This window comes from Vulpes lagopus, chromosome 12 (genome assembly GCF_018345385.1).
Source record: "Vulpes lagopus strain Blue_001 chromosome 12, ASM1834538v1, whole genome shotgun sequence".
Taxonomy (NCBI): Eukaryota; Metazoa; Chordata; class Mammalia; order Carnivora; family Canidae; genus Vulpes; species Vulpes lagopus.
The window spans coordinates 25,811,321-25,838,720 of record NC_054835.1 but is presented as its reverse complement, the minus strand read 5'-3'; the positions used below and the strand labels follow the sequence as shown (position 1 = coordinate 25,838,720).

At 33.3% G+C, this 27,400-nt stretch overlaps 1 protein-coding gene across 7 annotated transcripts in view; it reads right to left on the bottom strand.

Moving 5' to 3' along the window:
- The window catches only part of BCAS3 (BCAS3 microtubule associated cell migration factor), a 592,235-nt gene that overhangs the window by 386,235 nt on the left and 178,600 nt on the right, over nucleotides 1–27,400 (bottom strand). For all 7 annotated transcript variants that reach the window (XM_041723949.1, XM_041723952.1, XM_041723951.1 and 4 more), the window contains exon 13: nucleotides 19,246–19,339. In XM_041723949.1, the coding sequence (XP_041579883.1) occupies nucleotides 19,246–19,339 (94 nt within the window). The remainder of the gene's footprint in view (nucleotides 1–19,245; nucleotides 19,340–27,400) is intronic.

Below are 27,400 nucleotides of genomic sequence, written 5' to 3'. Positions count from 1 at the left end.
TGTGTTTCTCATGAACAAAAAAAACCTTTAAATTAATTAATTAATTAATTAATTAATGTCAGTTTTTCAAGTTTATTGATAGTTGTTAGGATCTTCAATATCCTTACTAACTGGTTGCCTGCTTTCTTGTTCTACCACTGAATAGAACTGATCATCCCCCAGTGTAATTGTGGATACATTTACTTTTTTCACAAAATTTTAGACCCTTTTTTAAAGTCCATACACATTTAGGATTATGAGGACTTACTGGTAAACTCCTTTATCATGATGTACCATTTTAACCCTAGTATTTTCCTTGTTCTGAAGTCTCCTTTTTCCAATACTAATATCATCACTCAGCTTTCTTCTGATTGGTGCATGCAAGGTACATACTTTTGCATTCTTTCACTTTTACAATCAATATAATTGTATTTAAAATGACTGTTTTAGACAATAACTGAGGTCTAATTTGTTGTTTTTTTTTAAATCCAATTATGGACTTTTAATTGGTATTTGTAGTAGTTTATCCACATTTAGCCTAACTTACTGGTAGGGTTGAGTTTACAGCTACTGTTACATTATTTTTCATTATTTTTCTGATGGTTTCCTTGTTTTTATTGTCTTAATATCCATTTTCAATTTTTCTATTAGCTTTTTTAAATCTCTCTCTTTATGTTAAGTTTCTGTCAGTTGTTTCAGGAACTATAATACACATATGTAAATTTGCGCATGTTTGTTTATATTTTGTCCAGAATTTATATTTGTTTTCTGTGGGAAGAATGGTCTATTAGCTTACTCTGCTATGCCAAAAGCAGAATCACATTTTTTAACTCTTAAGCCTTTCTCAGTCGAAAAAAGAGATGTGAAAGAATATTAAGCATTAGTGGGAAGATAAGGTAGGAATCTGAAATGGAAAGAAAAGTGTATGGAAAAAAAAAAAAGAAAAGTGTATGTGAGTTTGCTATTTACTTGGCTAATATAAGGAACAGCTCTAGTCACTATGTTAAGCTAAAAAATACACTTGATGCCAGTGTCCTATTTCTAAGAGACAACATTTTACATAATGAAAAGTGTCATTTACTGAGATCTACTTCAAATGTGTATGGTTTATATAGCCTTGCCTCTCTGTACCTAGCGATGGTGATGAGGTCATTGACATACTTTATATTCTTTCCATATTATTGTTGTTATCCAAACAATAAATTTGTAAGGTTGGGCATGAATGCTTAGTTGTCCTTTTGTGGACAATATTTCTTCACTCCTACTTTTTGCTGAGTTATACTATGTCTGAATTATTACAATTCTGCTACTCTGTTCTGATTTCACTTTCCCACAACAAAATTATTTTCTGCACAGGAGAAACAATTCAATGGAAATTCTGGCAGGAAAATCATGAACTTATAATATAAATTTATGACTCACCTACTGAAGATAAACTTCATTTCTTTTAGAATTATATCAATATTTCACTCATAATAAGCACTCCAATACATGACCCTAATAGTCAAATCAAGATAATTACTGTTTCACATGTGAATGATAATTATAAATGAACATTTTTCAACATGCTCCTAGCTTTTTTTTTTTAAGATTTTATTTATTTATTCATGAGAGAGACACACAGGGAGAGAGAGAGAGGCAGAGACACAGGCAGAGGGAGAAGCAGGATCCATGCAGGGAGCCTTATGTGGGACTTGATCCCGGGACTCCAAAATCACTCTCTGGGCCAAAGGCAGGCGCTAAACCACTGAGCCACCAGGGATCCCTCCATCTAGCTTTTCAAACTGACGTTAACATCTGTCTAGTTCCTAATATGTAAAACAAATTAAGATTTTTTGAGAAATAGTCCACTGAAATTTTATCTTTATTATTTTCTGTGTGTCCTATCTCAAAAGTTTTCTTTTGAGGCACCTGGGTGGCTCAGTCAGTTAAGCAGCTGCCTTCGGCTCAGCTCATGATCTCAGGGTCCTGGGATTGAGTCCCACACGTGGGTTCTCTGCTCAGTGAGGAGTCTGCTTCTCTCTGCCTTTGCCCTGACCTGCACTTGCACTCTCAATCCCTCTCTCTCAAATAAATACAAGCTTTTTTTAAGAAAAGTTTTCTTTTTCTACCTCCCCATGTAAATGTAGCTTCTATAATCCACCAATGAGCTTACTTTTTTTTTTTACAGATTTTAAAATAGTAAAAAGGAAAAGAAAAGAAAAGAAAAGAAAAGAAAAGAAAAGAAAGGAAAAGAAAGAGTAGAGAGGGAAGGAAGAAATAAATAACTAGGATAGTACTAAACAATCGTGCGCTTTCTTTTAATTTATAATTTCCTCTTTTGCACACATTCTGTTGGGAGAAATGAAAGCTTTTTTTTTTTTTCTTTCTAGAAAACAAGTTAAAAAGCTGATACACATAAAAGGAAAAACTCGTACAGAGTAGACTGTGGCTTGAGAACTATTTATGCAGCATCAGAAGACTAAACCAGACTCTAGCCTGGCCATAAACTAAACCCACGCCCCAAATGAGGTGCCAAGCCACAAAAAGCATTTGCGTCATCTGGGAATACAAGGAAAAGAAGGACTTCTAATTATAGGGCCTGGAAGCGGAAGCTTAGAGTGATTAGCTGTTTAGGCGCTGCTGTGTGTTTATCTGGAAGCTTCCTCTCCCTCACTCTCAGCCTCAAGTTTGATAGATGAGCGTTAGCATTAGAGGGTGGGGTCTGAAGCTGCTGATGGTACATGGCGTTCTCCAAAACCTGAGGTAGCTAGAGACTGAACATTAAGGCTTTTGCGGCCTCATAAGAACATAAATCTTTTCAACTGGGCGTCAGCTGGTTAGCCCAAAAGGCAAAATTAAAGAGTAACAAACCTCCACCGGGCATATGCTATAAAATCTTGGAAACATGAGTAGGTATGTCTTTTTACCAGATCCTATTTATAACACCTCTCTAACTGTATGGTTCTTGATCACGTGCACACATACGAACTGGAAAACAAATTACCAGCTATTCACACTCTCTTCCAAAAAAGAGATGTAAACACTGATATGCTGGGCCAAACAAATCATCACAGGAATTCAAAATACACCACTCAGAAAACTATTTTACATTTTGATTTAAATTCTTGTGAATTTAACACTCCCTCATCAATACCTGTACAGATTAAACTTTTAAAATTATTTAATTATCTTTTAAAGTTACTAGTTAAATTTGTAAACATAAAAGCAAAGAAACAGAACCCTAGTACTGATTGAAATCTTTAGGTCTTCAAATCACATAAAACCACAATAATAGCCTATGAAAGTCTGATTAATAAAATCTTTAAACTGGATGTGAATACTTGAAAACAATGGTCTCAAAATTTCCCTGTGGGAAGCATCAATGTTAGTATATTTCTTAAGCTGCTCAAAGATGTTGAAATTAAACACATTGCTGTATTTTTCTACATTTGTGGCCCAGGATATATTAAGTCTTTCTTAAATTTAAGCTCAAAATTATGGTTAAGAGCACTGAAGTACACACTGTCAAACACACAAATGGCATGATTCATTTTATCCCTTCCTAAAGCTGCATATATCCATAACAGATAACCCATTTGTTCCATGGGGGAAAATCTAAAATCAAGAATTGATTTTCTAGCTCACTTATTTAATAACTTATTATTTCTATCTTCCTGTTTTTGTAGGAGTTTCAAGTTAAATGTTCTAACATCTTCATTTGAATAATTAATTTTTCTTTCACTTTGCATCATTTAATATTGAGGATTCTGAAGTTATCTTTGACCATATTCAGTGGGTTTTCATCTTAAATATTCTAATAACCATTATTTTCAAGTCTTTTCATCCATGACACATATAGGAAAGTGGTGTGTGTCTATGCATATTTTTATTTTTCCAAGTGGTTGAATATATTTTTTGTCAGATGCCAAAATAGTTTTTAAACTTTATTAACTGGGGATCCCTGGGTGGCGCAGTGGTTTAGTGCCTGCCTTTGACCCAGGGCGCGATCCTGGAGACCCGGGATCGAATCCCACGTGGGGCCCCCGGTGCATGGAGCCTGCTTCTCCCTCTGCCTGTGTCTCTGCCTCTCTCTCTCTCTCTCTCTCTCTCATTCTCTGTGACTATCATAAATAAATAAAAATTAAAAAAAATAAACTTTATTAACCTTTATTGCTATATAATTTACAATAAATGTACTCATTTTAATACAGCTTGATGAGTCTGACAAATTTATACACCTATGCTACTGGCATCATCAAAATAGAGCACATGTGAAAAAATTCCCTTTGTATCCATCCCCTCCCTATTGCGGGGCCCCACACAACCACTGATTGGCTTTCTATCATTATGAATTGATATTGCCTACTTCAGAATTTCATATAAATGGATTTGCACAGTATCTTGTTAAACCTACTACTGTGACTAACAGTACTATATTCATTTATTTGTATTACTGGGCAGTATTCCATTATATAGATATATGATAATATTTATATAATCATTCAGTTATTTCTAGTTTTTGACTATTGTGAAACAAACTCCTAGTAATATTTAAGAACAAGTTTCTGTGTGAACGTATGTTTTTATTTTTCCTATGTGAATATTTAGGAGTAGAACTGCTGGCTCATATGTATATTTTAACTTGATTCAAAAAAAAACTGAAAATGTTTGTCCAAAATGGTGTATTATTTTAACTTTCCCATGAGCTCCATAACTCACTAGCATTTGTTACTATCAGTGCTCTAAAATTTTAATCACTTCAGTGAGTATTTGGTGATTTCTTATAGTTTTAGTATGCCATATTCCTTGGTGATCAGTGATGTTGATCAGCTTTTTATGTATTAAATAGCTATTTGCATATTTTCTTTTGTGACATGATTGTTCATATCTTTTGCCCATTTTTTTTCTTTTGCCCATTTTTAATTGTTTTCTCTTTTCATTAATATATATTTATGCATATGATATATGACTATATACATATGTGATATTTTCTCCCAGTTTATGGTACCCCACTTCATTTTCTTAACCATATCTTTCCCCAGATCCTTAATTTAATAAAGGCCAATTTTATGGTTTGTTTTTGAGCTTTTAAATTAAGTCTATGATCAGACTCAATTTTTGTGTATGGTGTTTAGTAAAAGTTTATTTTTTCCCAAGTAGGTATCCTAGTTTTTCTAGCACCATTTGCTGACACAATACTATGCACGTTGAACTACTTACTATTTTGATCAAATATCAAGTGACCATGTGCATGTGATCAAATTCTGGATTGTATTCCATCCATCTATAACTATATTTGCCCCAAGACATCCGTTCTAGGTTACTATACATTTAGAGTAGATCACTGACCTTTTTCCAGATTGATTTGATTATTGTAGATCCTTCGAATTTCTATATAATTTTAGAATAGGCTTGTGTTGATTACTTTTGGTTTAACCATTCACTTTTAATAAAGTTAACCATTAGTGGACAATATATTTTTTTATTTATTCATGAGAGACACACAGGGAGAGGCAGAGACACACAGGCAGAGGGAGAAGCCGGCTCCCCACAGGGACCCCAATGTGGGACTCAATCTTGGAACACCGGGATCACGCCTTGAGCCAAAGGCAGACACTCAACCACCAAGCCACCCAGGCTTCCCCATAAATGGACACCATTAACACAAAACACCAATAGGATATCAAGGCATATAGTGATTAAATACTTTTATAAAAATATAATTTTCTTTCATAACTGAATGATTTTTCTTACCTGATCATATTGTACTATCACAACAAAGAGGGTCACTACAATGGCAAAAACACAAAATTCTTAGATGAAGTAGAAGAACTGGGAAGATAAGGAAGTATGGTTTGGGAAGATTGATTTGACTCCCAACTTTATTCAAGAAAATAGCATATCAAAAATTTCAAAGTTTTATAACTCAGAGGGCCTTAGAAATAGTATGCCTGACTTTAATTAACAGATATAATTACTGAAACCCACAGTGAAAACAACAAATTTAAGAGTCTAAAAAGTGTTAGCTAAAAAAAAAAAAAAGTGTTAGCTTATGTTGTCTCTTAGTAGTAGCTTATGTTGTCTATTACTGTCCTCAAAGAAAAATATATAAACACAGATACACACATATAACTATCACAATCACTGCTAAAAGTTCATAATAAAATACATTTCAAATGGAGGTTAACAGGAATTTGGTAGACAGAAGAGAAGAAAGTGAAACATGAAAAACAGAAGACAGAAGAAGTAAAGAGAATATGATGCAGATCAGTCTGCCTGGAACAGATATTTTATGTATTAGGTACTATAAAATATAATTTGAAAGGTAAACTTGGAAATTGGGTATTTCTAAAGGAATGCCATTCAAGGTACTTCAGAGATGTATAAAACAGAACTTTTTTAATTTGGGGGATAGAGCTAATACAGGTGCATGTGTGTCTGTGCACCAAGCTATACATTTAACACTTATGCAATCCACATTATATACGCTACAGTCCAATAAAAATGAAGACAAACCAAAACAAAAATAAGGGTAAGAGAACAAGATAATATAGGTGGTTTTATAGAGAGTGGATGAATGGAGAGAGAGAAAAGACAAATGCTAAACAGAGCAGTTAAAAAGTTAAAATCTTACCCCTATGCAAATGGGGGCGGGTACAATAAAACCTAAAAACATAGCAGCCAGAGAGGGATCCAAAAGAAATACAGATACATGGTGAGGGGTCAAGAAAGAGGTCAATGAGTCTCAGATGTGCAGCTTGACCAAATGGGTGGTCAAAGCACCATGAATCATGTATTCCAGAGCATACGTAAGACACTCTTAACAGATTTCAGTCAAGGTTCTAGCAGGGGAGATCAGAAACTATGTAACAAATAATTATTAGATAAAAATTTAAAATGTTCATCGTTTAGCATTTTTATTTTGAGTATATTTGCAAATATATGAAATACTGGCAAATTACCAAGTATCTCTGGAAATTAGATTTCATTACCTATCTGCACTATTTCAAACCATGACTCCTTAATTACATTTCAGAAAGTATTTCTAAGAACAACCACTGACATACAACAAAGATTACTGGGCAAGCAGGCATTCTTTGCACAGCCTCCTCTATATATCTTTATCTATATAGATAGGTGTAATGGCTTCTTAGCCCATCAGAAAAATATGATTTGTAGGGCACTTGGGTGGCTCAGTTGGTTAAGGGTCAAACTTTTGATTTGCAGCTCAGTTCATGATCTCGGGGTGGTGAGACCTAGTCCCGTGTCAGGCTCTGCTTGAGATTCTTTCCCTCTCCCTCTGCTCCTCCCTCTGTTCTTTCTTTCTCTCAAATAAATAAGTAAATATCTTTAAAAAAAAGAAAAAAGGATCTGACTTGAAAAAAAGAAACCGGGCAGCCCAGGTGGCTCAGTGGTTTAACATCGCCTTCAGCCCAGGGTGTGATCCTGGGGACCCGGGATTAAGTCCCACGTTGGGCTCCCTGCATGGAGCCTGCTTCTCCCTCTGCCTGTGTCTCTGCCTCTGTGTGTGTCTCTCATGAATAAATGAATACAATCTTTATAAAAAAAAAAAAAAAAGAAACCAAAAGTAGTAACAACCATCAAAAACTTCCCACAAGACAACCAAAACATGAAAAACCAAAAGATTAGTTCATTTTAAATTAAATAATAATTTTATTTTCTTCTATACTGTTGATACTTTAAAGACTTTGTAACACTCATTATATTAATTCTGAATACTGATACAGACTATCATTTTTACATGTTCCTTTTCATCCTCCATTCCTGTACCCCAGTCCCTATTCCCATCCCTTCCTACCATAAGACCTACTCTAGTGGCTGCAATGTATATGTCCTTGGAAATATGTGTCCTTGAGAAATATTTGCACTGTTGTCAGAGCAATGTTCAAAATAATTAACATATGGCAAGAGTATAGACAAATCTGAATGAGAACACTGAAATAAGTCTGAATCCAGGGGAGGGCCAGAGTATTGTAGAGGAAATGGAAAGGAACCACAAATATTCATGTACTTCAATACTTAACAACCAAATTGTCCTGATAAGCAAAAGTTTAATTCACCCTTGGTTACTTTGCATGTATGTACTTGGCTATAGATAATCTTCTTTACCTTCTTCAAAATTTAATACTGGGTTTCTACTGTTATAGTTACATCTGTTACAGGTATCTATAGTGTTACAGGTAGGTGTGTGTGTGTGTGTGTGTGTGTGTGTATTTACTTCGCATTTTATGTAACATGCCAATGTATGTATTCACATCTTTTATTAGTTCATTTAGTGCTAGTTGAGTACTTTTGCTTAATTAACTAGAAATACTATGGCAACCACAGTGGGGAGGGAGAAAGGATCCTCCTTAAATGGATATCCAGGACCTGGGGCTACATTAGGACTTTCATGGGCTTTGGTCATTTTTGCCTTTATGGGTGCCCCGGTTCAATAAAAAAAATATTTTAAATTATATTTTATGATTACAGTTGCTGGTTTTAAACATATATTTAAGTATTCCAATATCTTAAAAGCTTACATTTTTTTTGCTTTTAAAAGGAACTAAACATTTTGGTGGGACCACAATACTAGCATGGGCTCACCTACTTGTACTTTACAGTAAATCAAACCTGCAAAGTTACCTCTGACTCTCACACAAGTCCTGTGCCATAATGAACATAGAGCAAAGAGAACAAATTCTTCAGGGAGTAATCCATTACATGAGTAAAACACATCATTTTACGAGATGACAATAGGGGAGAGTAACTACAAACCTAGAAAGGAACCATCCCCTTCTTTAAGGGGAAAAACAAGCAATAAACTCTTTAAGTTGCCTTTGCATTGTTAGTGATATAGTGTAAGTGACTGGTAGTAATAAACCAGAAGCTGTCAGATGAGAGGAAAAATCTGAAGCCACATAATTCTGTAAGTCTGTGAGGCATTATAGATGTTAACAAAAATCAAGACAATGCATTTTTCTGACTACTCACTGTGATCAATGGGAAAAATTCTAAAAAAAAAAAAAATCCAACCTAAACTTTTGTAATGATTAACCCAAGACCACCATCACCTTTCAATATACAGCATTTAATTAACCAGAAAAATCTCAAGTCTGTTAAAGATGCAGTCAAGCATCCAAAGAGGTACATGTTTAATCTACTTTACTACAGAACCAACATTCATTTTCCTCTTATTAATGGATGGAAAAGCAATTTCCCTGCCAAGGAAGGGCAATTATTTAAAATGTAGATGTGCTGTACTTCACAGCTCTCAGCTACTCAGCTGGCAGAAATAACGCCTCTGGAAAACAGATCAATTATTTACCAAATTAAAGACAACAGGTCTGCTTTAGAAATTCAGGCTTAGTGCAGAGAGTTGAGTATTCCTTTTTCCTGTTTCTAATTTCCAATTTAAATAATAAAAAATACTTGTCTTCTTTTATGTCAAAGACAATATGCTTAATAATAGGCCAATCTTACTTAGTTACAAAAATATGATACAGTTTCCACAAGATATTTTTAATATATGTTATATATTTCAATCTTAAGTATATGTGATGTTTCTTCATTTAATACAATTTGCCATTAGAGATCACTCCCAGAATTTAGGAAAAAAGTAAATTCTTGTTAAAAACTTAAATGAGAAATAACTTGGGTTTATTTAACAAATGAGTAATTACATTGAATTAATGCCTATCTCTGCCCTGCCATAGTTTTTCCATGATTATAATGATAGAAAAAATAATTATTTAGTGTATACTTACTTACCATCAACTATGTGAAAATTACCAGACTAATAATAATTAATACCCAGGGACAAAGTAAAAGCTTACCTCTAGCAGAAAACACGTTGAAAGGATACCCTTGATAGGTATAAATAAATTTAAACTGGATGAGGGAGGTTAATAATAATTATAATAGCAATGATAAAAACAAATTTTGTGGGCAGCCCAGGTGGCTCAGCGGTTTAGCGCCGCCTTCAGCCCAGGGCCTGATCCTGGAGACCCAGGATTTAGTTCCATGTTGGGCTCCCTGCGTAGAGCCTGCTTCTCCCTCTGCCTGTGTCTCTGACTCATTCTCTCTGTGTCTCTCATGAATGAATGAATGAATAAATAAATAAATAAATAAATAAAATCTTTTAAAAAATTTTTTGTGAGGCCTCACTATGTTTTTGGTATTGTTTTAGGCACCATTATCACCCCATCATTTCATTGATGAGAAAACTCAAGTACTGGGGGTGATCTAAGCAGATTAAGTAACTTGCCCAATTAAGTGGCAAGGTGAAGGGTAGGCTGACATTTTATTCAGAGTCAGGCAGGTCTTTACAAAGAGATAAATAGGAGTTATCCAGGTAAAAGAGGATTTCAGGCAGAGGAAAAATGACATAACCTGTTTAGGAGCTGAAAAATAGTGTGGCTAAATGTTGGAGGGAGAAGATAGGACAGTAAAATTGTGCCAGGCTATACTTTTGGACAGCACAGTACAAGATGATGTATCAGTAACAAATATACATCAAATGTATCATTATCTTTTAACATTTCTTGCAAAATATCTGAGTATCTTAAAATAGAAGTAAACACATGGAAAAAGTATGATACAACAATCATAAACAGAATAAGCTAGAATTGGGCTGTGACCAAATAAGATTTTGTAAAAACTAAGAGTAACTGAATGATTTTTAAATGTACTGTTATGAACTGAATATTTGTGCAGCCCCCAAATTCCTATATTGAAACTCTAAAAAGCAGGGCTATATTTGGAGATGGGGCCTTTAAGGAAGTAATTAAGTTTTAAATCAGGTCATAGATTAAGAAGCTGATCTGATATAATTAGTGTACTTTTAAGAAGAGACATCACAAACCCTCGTACACTATTGGTGGGATTGTAAATTGATGCAACCACTGAGGAAAATAATATGGAAGTTCCTCAAAAAATTAATATAGAATAACCATATCATATATGCATCCCTATGTTTAGTGCAGTATTATTTATAGTAGTCAAGATATGGAAGCAACTGAAGTGTCCATTGATAGATACGTGAATGGATAAAGATGTTATATATATTTATACATAAAATAAGGGATATTACTCAGCTATAAAAAAGAATGAGATTTTGCCATTTACAACATGGATGGAGCTAGAGGGTTATGATGCCAAGTGAAGTAAGTCAGAAAGAGAATAACCATATGATCCCACTTAAATGTGGAATCTAAAGAAATGAATGCACAAATAAACAAAAAACAGACTCTTAAATACAGAGAACAAACTGATGGTTGCCAGAAGGTAGGGGAGGGGGATGAGTAGAAGAGATAAAGGTTAAGAGGTACAAACTTTTAGTTATAAAATAAATAAGTCAGGGACATGAAAGTACAGCATAGGGAATATAGCCAATAATATTGTAATAACGTTGAACAGTGACAGATGGCGACTACATTTATCATGGTGAGCACTAAGTAAGCTATAGAACTGTCAAATCAAGATGTTACACACCTGCAACTAAGTTAACAATGTATGTCGATTACACTTCAATTTTTAAAGAGAACAAAATTATAATAAAAAATTAAAAAAGAGAGAGAGACACCACAGAACTAGCTCTCCTGCTCTCTCTCCCTGCTCCCTTGCACCAAAGAAAGGCCATGTGAAGACACACTGAGAAGGTGACTATTTGTTAGCCAGGAAAAAAGACTTCACTTAGAAACCAAATCAGCTGGAACCTTGTTCTGGGACTTTTTGCCTCCAGAGCTATAAGAAAAAAAGTTTCTGTTGTTTAAGCCACCAAGTCTACGGTATTTTGTTATGGCAGCTCAAGCTAATGCATGTACACAGGTTACTGTCTACATCTAGTGTCCTCAAGAACACTTTACCTGCTCAAATGACCAGCAAAGAGGATCTGGGGTTGAATTTGTAAAATCAAAAAAGACTGTTGTTTTTACCCTATAGCAAAAACAAAACCAATGAAAAATCAAAACCAAAGTTTGTTTAAAAATCTATATGAAAGTCCAATACAAAAAACACAAAACTAGCTTCTCTTACATGGGACAGAACAGGAGGAGGAAGATGAACCCACAATATGTGAGGGTAAGGAGAACTTAGCAACCTTTTCAAAAGCATTCAATGGCTCCATTTGAGCAGACACCACAAATTAGAATGCTGCCCCCAAAAAGTGCAACTCTGTATCCAGCTAATCGAGAAGATCAAGATTAATAATACTAAAGGCTGTGAATAAAGAGAGCTGATAGTTGCTGGAAAATAAACAACTGTCAAACTAACCTATCCTATCTAGTTGAAACATTCCTGAAAATTATGGGAAAAATATAGATATTCCCATACAAAGAAAAGCTAAAAAGTCATCTTCATCAGAGAATCCAGAAATAGCTCACAGGTATGTTACTTTAATGAGAAAAGTGTAAAAGAAATCCAATGGAGAAAGAATGGTATTTTGAAAAAATGATTAGGTATCAACTGGATATCCATAAGCAAAAAAGAAAAAAATCATGACCTAATCCAATACTTTATAAAATAGGGAACCTGGATGGTTCAGTCAGTTAAGTGTCCGACTCTTGATTTTGGCTCAGGTCATGATCTAGGGGTCCTGAGATCAAGCACTACATTGGGCTCTGTGCTGGGCATGGAGCCGGCTTTATGATTCTCTCTCCCTATGCCCTTCTCCCACCCACCCCCCAAAAAAAACAAACAAAAAAGAAACAAAACAAAACAAAAAAAACCTAACACAAAATGGATAAATTTAAATGTAAAACTAGAAAACTACTAGAAAATCAAATAGGAGAAAAATCTTCAGGCCCCAGATTAGTACACATTTCCTAGGCATAAACAAAACACAACTATTTTTTTTTTTTACTGGACCTGACAAAAAGTAAATAATTTTGCTCTGCAAAAGACCCTACTAAAAAGATAAATACAAACTCCTCACTGGGAAAAAAAAGATTTCCAAATCACCTCTCTTACACATATCTAGTATTTATAAAATACAAAGGGACAAGAATAGCAAATGCCAGCAAGGATAGAGAGAAAGCATGTCCAGAGGATTAAAGGAAAGTATTAAGACAATGTCACACCAAGTAGAGGATATCAATAAAGATATAATACTATAAAGAAGAAATAAATAGAAATTCTGAAGTTCAAAAGTACAATAACTCAGTCGAGGGGCTCTACTTGAACCTGACAGAAGAAATCAACTGAGATTATCTAGTTTGAGACAAAAGGAATGAAGAAAAATGAACAGAGTCCCTGAAACCTATAAGACACTACCAAGAAGATTAATCTGTGAGTAGCAGGAGTCCCAGAAGGAGAGAAGGAAAAAGAGGCAGGAAGATTGTTTAAAAAAATAATAACTGAAAAAAAATAAAAATAAAAAATAAAAAAATAATAACTGAGTAGTTAAATAACTGAGAAGCCCCAAATATGATGAAAAACATTTAGACAATGAAATTATTCAGTAGGATATTACAAAGGTAGATATATGTCAATATGAATTTGTCAAAACACAATGAATGTGTGAACACCAAGAGTGAACCCTAAGGTAAACTACAGATTTGGGTTGATAATGATGTGTCAAAATAAGTTCATCAAACTACTAAAACAAAACTACCACTGTGGTTTGGAATGTCAATATTATAGGCAGTTTGGCGTGAGGGCAGGATTGTATGAGAGTTCTCTATACTTTGCAATTTTGCTGTGAACCTGAAATTGCCTGAAAAAATAAAGTCCATTAATTAAAAAAAAAAAAAACTCCCTAGAAAATTCATGGTGTATCTAAATCATTGAAAGCAACAAATTTACACCACCCATACTGATATCTGCCCAGATCTAAGCACTGGAAACCGCTCTGGCACCTCCAACTAAATCATAAATGTTGCCATTAAAATATATGTTTTAATTCAGGACTCAGAGTCACAGCTAATAAACAAGAATGGGAAGAAGAAATTGAAAAACAAACTGCAAGCAGCTGCTGAACTACAAGTTTCACAATGCTATTTAATTGCATCCCTTAACTTCTTTGCTGAATAGGTCCCATACAAGACCAAATTGCATACCACCCAGTCAAGCCACCACATTTTCTCCTTAATTCACTTTGGAGTGTCATTTTGCCATGTACATTTTACATTGTTTTTAAAATTTCTCAGAATGTGGACAAGAAATCTAGTTTCTTCTTGAATGTCCAGGACATTTTAATAATTCTGTCATCAAGCATAAGAAAAAAGCATTAAAAAAGACTAAGAAATGTATTTCTGTTCTTAAGTATAACAGGAATAGATTCAGGTAAAGAGGTTAGAGAAAGATCAGGTTGAAAAACAAAATCACACAATCAACTGTTTGCTATACTTTGCTTTTTTATTTTTATTTTTTTTAAATTTTTTTTTTATTTATTTATTTATGATAGTCATAGAGAGAGAGAGAGAGAGGCAGAGACACAGGCAGAGGGAGAAGCAGGCTCCATGCACCGGGAGCCTGATGTGGGATTCGATCCCGGGTCTCCAGGATCGCACCCTGGGCCAAAGGCAGGCGCCAAACCGCTGCGCCACCCAGGGATCCCTACTTTGCTTTTTTAAATGAACTTCCCTAAACTTGTAAAAAGCATTCTAACAAGCACTATTGTTACTATTGGCCACATTATGTACCCCATGAAAAAGCCTTTCACCAAATAAAGGAATTATTAGAGGAGCAAAACTGTTAAAACTTACTGATACAAATAAATCTAGAAACATATATGGATACACGTAAAGAAAAACTGGAAGGTGTTACTAGAGGATCTACAACTTATATTTTGAAAAGGCCAATTTAAGTAAAAAATCATAATACTATGTTAAGGACCACTCAAATTATATACCTTTCTACAAAATATCAATTGATAAAAGTTCAGAAGCTAATAATAATTCAACGAGAGAACAGAAAACTCTCATTGAATAAGTAAATTTATAGGAGGATCTAACGATCAATAGAAAATACATCATTTGATCTCCCAAAAATACTTTTTAAAACTATAACATAAATAACTAAAGGAGAAAAATAACAACCACTAAGGTATTCATGCATTTACAAATGCAATGCAGCCTCTTGCTTCAAACATTTCATATGTATGTAGGCATATATGTCTCAATTGAAGAGAGTTAAAACAAGAAATATAATACAGGAACTAGACAAGCAAAATAAAATGTCACATAATCGTGGAAGCTGGATAATAGTTAGCAGCCACAGCTGAGTCCAATATCATTGTATAAGAAACAATTCAGATAGTGACCAGCTTAAAAAAGAAAGTTGAAGCTTTCAAATCACTGAGAATCAAATCTTTTATAGATACGCTTGCTTATATTCAAGCAGTAACAGTCACATTCTGAATAGCTAAAATACTCAGAGCTGAACAGTAAATAACTAAGATGAATTGCAAGCAGCTGCATGAAATCTCCACCATCTTCTATGAAAGAATGCAAACCAATTTTGTGAGTGGTTGCTGAGTTATGTACCCCCCATTTAATTCAAATATTTAAACAGGTACAAAGCATTTATAAAATATTGCAGAAATGATGACACATTGAAAAATATATCTGCCACATAATAAATGGATGTGTCCACTGTATAGACTCTGCTTCACAATCTATGTCAAATGTGCCATATTTTTCTTGCCTCATTCATTCAACTAATATTTATTTATATACCAGACACAGAATCATTATTTCCTAGCTAATCATCTTTTAGGTTACAGTTTAGAACGGACTTCCTTTGAAGAACTCTCCCTAGTAGTCAAAACCAAGTTAATATTCATCTCCTGGCATTCTGTCCTTACTCCACAGAGGATTTTCCTTCCTTGTTTTAAGTCTCTATCACATCAGCAGATTCCATGAATAGGGGCTGTCACTTGTTAACTCAATCACCAAGCCTGAGCCAGGCAGTGTGAATGGAGTCTCCAGTGAAAGAGCTAGTTTCCAATGTGTTTAGACAGGTGAAATCACACCAACCATAAACCTTTTCATAACAGGTTCTTAAATATTCTAAGTGTCATGAACCTTTTTAGCAATATGATGAAGCCTAGGAACATCTTTCTCAAAACAATATATTTTTAAGACAAAGTAAAATACTTGTGATTTTTAAAATTGATATACAGAATATATATTAAAGTATAGGGTCTACCACAATTTTGAATCATAAGCAATATTGAGAGAATTACTTAAATAAGATAGAAATGATGTGAAAACATGTTATTTTTATTGCTCATAAATTCATTGGTACAGCTAAAATTTCATCAGTTTATTTTACATATTCATCATAAATGAAGGAAATTTTCATTAGAGATTAGAAAAAAATAAAGATACAGTTTTTTCCTAAGTTCACATACTCTCTGAATTCTATCCATGGACTTCCCAGATCTTAGATTGAAGTTAAGAAGCCTCGTTTGTAATTCAAGAAAAAAATAAAAGAAATCCTAAAACTCATAAAATAGTTCTCATAAGATGGTCTTCTCTCCAAGAAATACAACAATGAGAGACTGACTTAAGAATACAACAGCAGAAGAATGCCAATTTATATGTTTTAAAAAGGTCACATACACACCAAAGGAATGATCTATAAAAGAAATAATTGATGACCAGGTGGACTTCATGAAAATTAAATAATTCTGATCTTCAAAAACACTTTTCAAGAGAATAAAAAGACAAACCACAGACCAGGAGAAAATACTTACAAAGCACATTTCTAATATAAGACTGTTATGCAAAATATCCAAAGAACTCTTAAAAGTCAACAATTAAAAAATGAACAACTCAAAAATGGACAAAGATTTGAACAGACATCTCATCAAAGAAGATATTCAAATGGCAAATAACTGTGGTATGTCCACACAGTGGAATGTTATTCAGCACTAAAATAAATGAGCAATCAAGGCATGAAAAGACATGAAGATCTAAATGCATATTAGTAAATGAAGGAAGCCAATCTGAAATGACTATATACAGTAAAATTCCAACTATATGATATTCTGGAAAAACTCAAACTATGGAAACTAGTTGTGAAGGGTTGAGGGAGGGAGGGATGAACAAAAGTAAAGGGGATTTTTAGGGCCGTAAAATTATTCTGTATAGTACTATAATGGTGGATACGTGTCGTCATATATTTCTCAAAATTGACAGAATGTACAACATCAAGAGTGAACCCTAATGTAAAGTGGAATTCAGTTAAAGAAATGATCACTGCAAGATAAATTATATCATAATTATACAATTAGTGCTTTAGGAACATAAAAAGTAGGTATAAACATAAAAATTCTTAATCTTATAAAAACACAAATTTGGAAGTTCAAATAGAAATCAAATAAAAACTGTACATCAAAATTATGAAATCATAGAAAACTGTGGTTTTCTAGAAGTCACTGCTAGACAATAATAGAGATAACTAAAACATTTTAGGTTATATAGAATGTTCTTATTTTAATGGAAGGCTGCAGGCAGGAAAAAATACAGCTTCCAATGTCTGAAGCACTCTGACTACAGTAATATGAAATATACATTAATACAAAGGAGATTTGACATAACAGATGGACTATCAAAATGAGTCATACTGGTTACTCCAAGTGGAGTACTGTAAGTGACATAACTTCCAGATTGTTTCTTCAAATTTAACTTAATTCCCATAACATTCAGAGCATTTCCATAAATCTTTGTCTTCATTAATTAAATCAATCCTACTGATCAACAATCACTGCAAAATCTTCCTATCGAAAATGACTAATTAAGGTATTAGAAGGGAGATTATTCAAAATACTCAATATTATCCTCTTACCATCATTCTTTATTTGAAAAGATGAAAAGGGAAAAAATATGGGTCTTTCCATCAGTTTTAACTAATAGGATCATTTCTGCAGGATAAGATAAAAATGACAATCTCTTCAGATCTATCAACCAAAGGATAAGATCTGAAATGATTGTGAGTTTATGAAGATGATTTGAGCTCTGAAAGCAAAAGGGCAATTTTATCTTTTATATAAAAATAATTTTATCTTTTATATAAAAATAGCTCCACTAGAGTAGAATTATACCATTGTTAAGTATTAAACCAATTCCTAACTTTGAAAATTGGTAAATAAAGAGAAAGAATTCAGCATGTATCCTGCCCTTTGCATACAAGAGAACTATGGTTTGTTCCTGGTTGATGAGAGAGAACTCTTTTTTAATAGAACAGCAGTTAATCATGCAGAAAACATGACAGAATTAGAGAAACCACCATCCTATGGCCTTCCGTGTAACAACACCATTAAGTAAAAAGTTGTTTCAGGTATGAAGCCAAAAAGCTCTACAGATTACTTGTTAATCTCCACAAGAAAAACCTATCTCCAACATGTAGATATTTTGAAGGCCTACTAACATATCCATGTGATCAAACATAGTATCATAATATATTTTGCAGGACACATTTTTGAGACAATTGGGAAATTTTAAATTATGGCTTGGATATTAGATAATATAATGCATTAACTTTCTGAACTACAATATAATATCTGGTTACATGGGGGAACAGTCCTTATTCTTAGGAAATGCATGATTAATTTGTAGTCTGGTGAAATGTCATCAAATATGTAACTTAAATTCAAATGATTCAACAAAATATAACATGCCTGTGTATATATATTATACATACATGGGTATACAAATATATATATACATACATATATACACACACACACACACACCTATACAAGTATGTTTATTATACATATTAAATGTGAACACCTACTTAATAAAGGTGGGGATACATGGGTCATTATTAAAATTTTTATGTTTGAAACTTTACCTAACAAAGTTTGGAGGAAAAAATGAAAAGTAGTAGGGCATTCCACATTACTATAACAACTCTCCTTATCAAATGCCTTAAGAACAAGCAGAAAAACAGAAACAATAACCAAAAGACAGGGAAAAGTACAAGTAGTTTATAATATGCTACAAAAATGAAAAAGAAACTTAAAGTTACAAAGACAGTGTCACTTACATACATTAGTATGTTGTCTGTTCTTGGATTAATTATAATACAGAAATTAAGGCAACTCAACAGCGCTGTTTACCACTTTACTGAGAGCAAAACTAATGCTTAGAGTATTTCTCAATTTTCATTTTAAATTAACTCAGTCAAGAACCACTTATTGAACACAGACACAGACCCATATAATAAAAGTCAGATTCCATATTTCATATTTACCAATTCCAAAAAAAAAAAAAACTGGTTGAAAAGTCCATGATATTAATGGCAAAAAAAAAAAAAAAAAAAAAAAGGACATACCACTTGTATTAAACGCCATACAGCACACTGGTTTTTCATGAGCAGGAAAGTGGGCCACAATACCATCACTGTCAGAATCCTCGCTCACAAGCACCTTTACAGAAAGAAAGGAGGCAAATGAAAGTTAGGTTTGACTCACGAATATCCCTGACCAAATAACATGCTTCCACATGCTTCCACTATATTAGATTATTCTTGTCACTATAAGGCAAGAATGTCACTTTAGGAAAGAGGAAAAGATAGATTATACCGCAATAGATCAATCATATAATCTCTAGAAGCAGTTGATTGGCTTTACTGTAAATGACAGAGACAATAATTTCTTGAAGTGGATGTTTAGAAAAAAACAAAAAGTATAAAATCAGCAATATAGAGTTTCATCCAAAGACATAGCAGCAGGCATTGTGGCCTGCTTGGAAAATGCTTGCTCATGATTAGATCATTATTGGGTCATGATATTCAGACATAAATAATTTAATCTAAAGTAAACCAAGAACTAACTCTACACCTGCAAGGTTAATTTTTCTTTTAGTGTGAAAAGTTTTACAAAGGTATAATTCACATACCATAAAAGTTGCCTATTTTATGTTTATAATTCAATGATTTTATACAGTATTGTAAACATTACAATAACCCACTATATAGAAATGTCTGATTTCTCATCATTTCCTATTTTAATGCTTTAATTTTTTTTGTCTTATTGCTCTGACTCGACACCTGTAATTCAGTGAAGTCACAGATATATCAATTTTTTCTTGTGCATGGATCTTTATTACCATTTTAACAAGATTTAAGTGTTCAGTTCAGTATATTAAGTATATTCACACTGTTAACAGATTTCTAGAACTTTTTCACTAAACATTAATTCTTTCTCCTCCCTCCCCCATCCCTTGGTAACCACCTTTCAATTGTCTGTTTCTATGATTTTTGAGTACTTCAGAGAGTCAAAATAAGGCAAAGAATAGAGTATTTGCGCTTTTGTGGCTTATTTCCCTTAGCAAAATGCCTCAGGGTTTGTCCGTGTTTTAACATGTCCCAAGATTTCCTTCTATTTTAAGGCTGTATAATATTATTATATAGTATGTATATATATCACCTTTTTCTTTATCTATCCACCTACCAAAAGATACATGGATTGCTTCCACATCCTGGCTACTGTGAATATGCTGCAATGAACATGGGTATGTAAATTTCTCTTTGAGATCCTGCTCTGAATTCTTTTGCATGTAAACCCAGAAGCCAGATTGCTGGATCATATGATAATTCTACTTTTAACTTTTTGAGGATCAATTTTGTTGATCTTTTCAAAGAACCAATTTTGGATTTTCCCCAATACTGCACTGTTTTGCTATTTTGTTGACTTGTGTTCATATCTTCAGTATTTACTTCATTTGTTTTGCTTGGTTAGAATTTGCTCTTCTTTATCAGATTAGAATAAGGGAAAAGTGAAGACTTAGTTTCAGACCATTTTTCTTTCCTACTATAAGCATTTAAAGCTAAAAATTTCCCTCTATGCAAGGGAATAGCTGCACTTCATAAATTCTGATATATTCACTTTTAATTTTCATTCCATTCAAAATATTTTCTAATTTCCTTGAGATTCCTTTTCCTGATCCAGGAGTTATTTATAGGTAGGTGTGTTGTTTTATTTCCAAATATTGGGAGATTTCCATAACTTCATTCTGTTACTGGTTTCCATAATTCACAGAGATATTCTGCATAATTTTAATCCTTTTAAAGCTATTTAGATTTGTTTTATGGCAAACTATAAGGTCTATCTTGGAAAACATTGCAGATGTTCTTGGAAAGAATGCAAATTCTACACATTTGGGGGAGGGAGTATTACATTGTGCTGGTTGATAGTGTTAATCAAGTCTTATAAATCTTCACAAACTTTGTCCAGTTTCTCCTATCAATTATGAAGAGTACAGTATTGAAATCTCAAGCTGTAAATGTCACGTATAATTTCTCCTTTCAATCTGTTGGATTTCACTCAATATTTGCTGGACTATGCCATAGGTGTTTATACACCTACCTAATATTTATCTACCTATTACATTGATCCTCTTATTATTATGAAGTATCTTTCTCTCCGGCAATATTTCATGTGAAAGTATTTTTCTAAATACTTTTTAAATGTATTTTGCCTGATATTAATATAGCCACTCCAGTCCTATTATGGTTATTGTTTGCATGGTACATTTCTTCAATCCTTTTACCTTAACATTATAATTCAAATCTGAATGATTCTGGTCTGATGATCATTGTTGAACCTATTTATAGTTAATATAATTATGCATATAATTGGATTTAGGTCTGTGATTTTGCTATTTATTTTCTCTCAGGTGTTTGTTGTACCTCTGATCCCCTTCTTTTGTGTTAATTATTTTTGATGTTACTATTTTAATTCCTCTGTTAATTTTTTGGAGTAATTTTCTAGTGGTTGCTGTATAGGTTACCAGGTGTTACATAGATTACAAGATGGTCCATTAATTACAAACTTAATTGCAATAAATTATAGCTCCTTGCTGCATTTCCTCCCCACTCCTTTGTGCTACTGTTGTCATATGTATTATCAACTGAGAAACATATAATTATTCCCTAAAACAATTACCTACTTTTTAAAGAAATTAGGGAAGAGAAAGAAAAAATTTATATATTTCATTTCTTCAAATGTTTTTCTGCACCTCTATCACCTCCCTTTCTGAGATCCCAATTATATGTTGGTACACTTGATGTTGTCCCAAAGGTCTCTGAGGCTCTACTTACACATTTCACCAACATTTTTCCTCTTTTCTTCAAATTAGCCCCAAACTGAACTGCAATCTCAGGAAAGCAGAGCTACACATTATCCTTTATTCATCAGCTACCAAGTTTACTACTTTTAATGAAAACATTGTTGGGCTTAGGTTTTAATGTACTACTCCAAATCAAGTAAATCCCCTGCCTAGAAGGGAAATGGCTTGTTTACAAGGCCCACTTTACTCTGTAAAACTATCCTACTCACCAAGCTCCAGGCAGATGTGAGTAAGAGCAGCCTCAGGCAAAAAGGCCATTTTCTCCCAATACTACTATCCAAACTCTAGAATCTTTACGTACTTATCATTTCATTCTTAGTTTTTGGTCAATGTCCAGAGCCCCCAAATGGTCATTTTTGAAAATTCTTTCAAGTAATATACTTATTTTCTGAGGAGAGGATTTGCTTACCTCTTCACCATAATAGATAGCTATTGCCCAATCATCAGTAAATTTATACATTCAAATCATCCATTTTAATACAGAAATGGATGGATAATGCTTAGTAAATTTATACAATTGCATAACCATTACCACATTCTAGATTTAGAATTCTTTCTTCACCCCAAAAATGTCCACATATTAACTTTACAGTGGATCTCTAACTCTAAGCCCCAGGCAATCCCCATGTGTATTTTATCTCTTTTGCCTTTTTTTAAAAATTTGAAATTTTTTCATATAATTAGAATTATGCAATTTGCCTTCTATTTTTTTAACTGATATAATTTTTATAGTTCAACCATGTTGTTTCAGGTGTTATTCATTACTTTATATTGCTGGGTTGCATTCTATTGTATGGAGGACTCACAACATCGGTTCAGCCACCAGTTCTTGGCATTTTGAACTATTTCTAGTGATTACTATATGCATACTCCATTATGAATATCTATGTATACATATTTTTGTGAACATGTTTTTATTTCTCTTGGGGAGATACCTAAAATAATGAATTTCCTCAGTCATATGATAAACACATGCTGAACTTTTAAAGAAACTAACAAACTATTTTCAAAAATCACTACATCATTTTATATTCCCACCAGTAAAGTAGGAGTTTTCCAATTTCTCCACATCTTTTCCAAAACTTTGTATTGCACATCTTTTAAATTATGGGCACTCTACTGGAGGCAGAAATCGGAAGGATGGTCACCAGGAATGGTGGGAACAGGAGGTTGGGAAGTTACAGTATAATAAATCCAGATGATGAAAAAGTTCTAGAAATGGAAAATAGAGATGGTTGTATAACATTGTGAGTATGCTTATACCACTGAATTGTAAATTTAAAAATGGCTAAATCGTCAAATTTTATGTTATGCCTATTTTACCACAATTGGTGGGAAAACACACATTTTAAGTTATTTTTCTAATCTTTCTTTTTAGTTGTTCCATTGACTTTCAAAGTATTAAGTGAGTAAAATAAGAAAAAGAAAAGAAGTCTTATAGGAGTAATCTCAGGGAAAGTGTATTACACCAAGTTTGTTAAACACACTAAGTGTTTGCTCTGCTATATATGTAGAACCATCATCACAACCAAATTTAGAACATTTTCATCACCAAAAGAACCCCACAATCATTAACAATTACCCCACATTTCTCCATTCCTCCCAGACTCCCAGCCCTGGGCAACAACAAGCTATTTTCTCTTTCTATTGATTTGTTTATTCTGGATATTTCAAAAAACTGGAATTGTACAACATGTACTCTTTTGTGACTGGCTTCTTTCACAAAGCATATTATTTTTAAAACCATCTATATTGTAATGTGAATTAGTACTTCATTTCTTTTTATTACTGAAGAATGTCACATTGTATATACCACATTTATCCATCTACCAATCAGTTGATGTACACTATGGTTGCTCCTACTTTTTAGCTATAATAATGCTGCTATGAACATTCATGTATAAGAACATGCATTTTCATTTCTTTTGGGTATATCTGGAAGATAAATTGCTAAGTCATGTGGTAACTCTTTTCCAAAGCATCTACACAAATTTACATTCCCACTAGCAGTGTATGAGGGCTCTCATTTCTGTTTATTGGTCCTTGGTATATCTTTTTCAGAAAAAAGTTTATTCAAATCTTTGTTCATTTTAAAATTAGGTTATCTACCTTTTTATTATTTAGTTGTAGGAGCTCTTTCTATATTCTAGATACCAGCCCCTTATAAAAAATATGATTTCCAAATATTTTCTTCCCTTCAGTTGGTTGTCTTTAAACTTTTCTGATGATGTGATATGTAGCACAAAATTTTAAAATTTTTATGAAGTTCAATTTACTTCCCCGTTTTTAAAAATATAAGTATTAAGTACTTAATTATTTCTTATACCTATGTTGATAAGGTCATGAGATGATATTATAATTTTTGCTTCAACCAAATTTAACTTATGAAACTCAATATATTACATATGCTTCTATTTTTACCCCTTCCATTGTTCTTCTCCATTTCTGAAGTTACAAAGCCTTCTTTTGTAATAATTTATTCAGAAAACTTCCTTTCGCTATTCCTTAAGAGTAGATCTGCTACTGACAAATTTTCCTTAGTTTTTCATTTTATAAAAATGTCTTTATATTCTCTTCATTCCTGAAGGATATTTTCATAAGATATGGGAATTCAGGTTTAACAGTTCATTTATTTTACTATTTGAAAGATGTTCTACCACTTTGTTCATCTTCCATAGATTCTGATAAGAAAATTGCTGTCTATCATACATTACTGAAGGGAACATAAACCAGTTCTGCCAACAGTTGAGTAGTTTCTGACAAAACTGAACATGAACTTATAAAATTTATCAGTCACACTCTTGGGCATTTAATATACAGAAATGAAAACTCTACATAAATCACACAGAAACCTTTACATAAATGTTCATAGCAGCTTTACTCATAATAGCAAAATGCTAGAAACAAATATCTTTCAATGAATGAATGCTTGAACAGCCATTCACAGGAATACAACAGAGGGATTACATGTAACAAACTAATGAACTTCAAGGATATCATATTTAGTATAAAAGTCAACTTTAAAATGTTACATACATATGATTTCACTTATATTCATTTTAGAAATCACAAAATTATAGAGATGGAGAACATATTAGCAGTTGTCTGGAGAAAAGGATGGGGGTAGGTTGAGGGATGAGTATGAATACAAAGGATATGTGTTTAACAGTCCTCTCTCTTGATGGTGGTGTTATGTTAATGTACACATGGAATAAAAGTTAGAGAACTATGTACACCCATAAACACACACACACAAATGCAGGTAAAGCAAATATTGAGAGTTGACTAAGGTCTGTAGCATTTTTTTTTAAGATTATTAAGTTTTTTTGAGAGAGAAAGAGAGCAGGAGGTGGGGAGGGAGAAAATCTTCAGCAGGCTGTGCACCCAGCATGGAGCCTGACACAGGGCTCGATCTCATGACCGGAGATAGTAACTTGAGCTAAAATCAAGAGCCAGACACTTAACCAACTGAACCATCCGAGCTCCCTAAGATTTTATTTTTAAGTAATCTCTACACCCAATGTGGGGCTTAAGCCCACAACCCCAAGATCAAGAGCCATATGCTCCACTGACAGAGCCAGCCAGGTAACCCAGGCCTACAGTATATTAGCAGTAATGTGTCACTGTTAATTGCCTGGTTTAATATTATAGTACAGCCGTATAAAATGTCATCATTCAGGGGAAGTTGGAGGAAGCTGGGTAAAGAGCACATGGATAGATTTCTGCAACTTACTGTGACTCTACAATTATTTCAAAATTAGCAGTTAAAATGTAGAGTACACTGCTTTTGAATTTCCCTCATTCTCTTAGGTGACAAATGGTATCTCAGTGTAGTTTCAGTCTGTCTTTCTCTTATAACAAGTGAAGTCATGGGTATAGATTACATAGCAGTTATATACAGATCTTCCTCAACTTAGAAAGGGATTACATCCCAAAAAATCCATCCTAAACTGAAAATATCTCAAGTCAAAATGCATTTAATACACCTAACCATCATACATAGCTTAGCCCACCTTAAACATGCTCAGAACACTTACATTAGCCAACAGTTGGGCAAAATATTGTAACACAAAACCTATTTTATAATAAAGTGCAGGGTATCTCATGTAATTTAATGTCTACTGTACTGAAAGTGAGAAACAGAATGGTTGTAAGGGTACAAAACAATTGTTAACTGTATCCACTGTATACCCTTGACTGATCACATGACTGACTAAAAGCTGTGGCTGGCTGTCACTGCCCAGCTTCACAAGAGAGTATTATATCACACATCACTGAACCAAGGAAAATTCAAAATTCAAAGTAGGGTCTCTAATGAATTTATATCACTTTCATATCATCATAAAGTTGAAAAATAAGATATTTTAAGTCAAGGAAAATCTGTATGTTTTATTTTTTTCTGTGAAATATTTGCCTTTTGCCCATTTTACTATTTTAACTCAATTTTACAAGATTTCCTTTCCTTTCATATATTACAACCCTATTATCTCCCTCTCCAACACAATTAGTAGTAAGTACTCTAATTAATGGTATCAATACAGAAGCTACTTAGTAAAAAGGCACATTAATCTTACCACTATGTGAGATTCTTTGTTATCTTCGCTTTATGAGCTTTATAAATATAACAACCAGATACTTTTGGAAGGATTCTCTCCATTCCATTATCACCTTGCCTAAAACATCAAATTAATAATATAAAAGATATCCCAATTCAACAGCCCTAAAACATGCACCTTTTTACTCACCAGTTAACTAAGCAGGCTGAACTTAAGTATATGTAATAACAACTTGATTATATCAAAATTAATCAAAGTACTTTAATTGATATGAGGTGGATAAGCATTTATCATATGAATAAAAAGACTAAGCTTCAGGAGCCATTAAATAATTATGAATAACACTTGTACTCAGGAAAAGAAATAGCTCAAGCTTATGTCACCATTCTGGAGCATTTTCCTTTGATTAGAGACTTTGCCACGCTGCTAACTTCAATTACATAAATGTGTAAAGGCATATTATACCACTTAGCTTATCTTAGTCATAAAATGCTTTTAAATAAAACAAGTAACACAGATTAAAAAATGGACAGAGTCAATCAAATCCACTCCCCCTTAATACAGTCACCACACAATGATCCCATCAACATAAAATCAAACTAATCAATTTAGCATTAGAAAGATGGTGAATCAAATTTTATACACTGCCACTGTAAACATGAAAATATCTTTACTAAAGGCTTGATGGATTTAAACAGTAAAAGTGAGCATAATGTCAGCTTTAGCTCCTGAGATATATATACAAAAGGAGAAACGTTACAGCTAAGGTCAAACATCAATTGGAAAAGACTAGGAGTGATA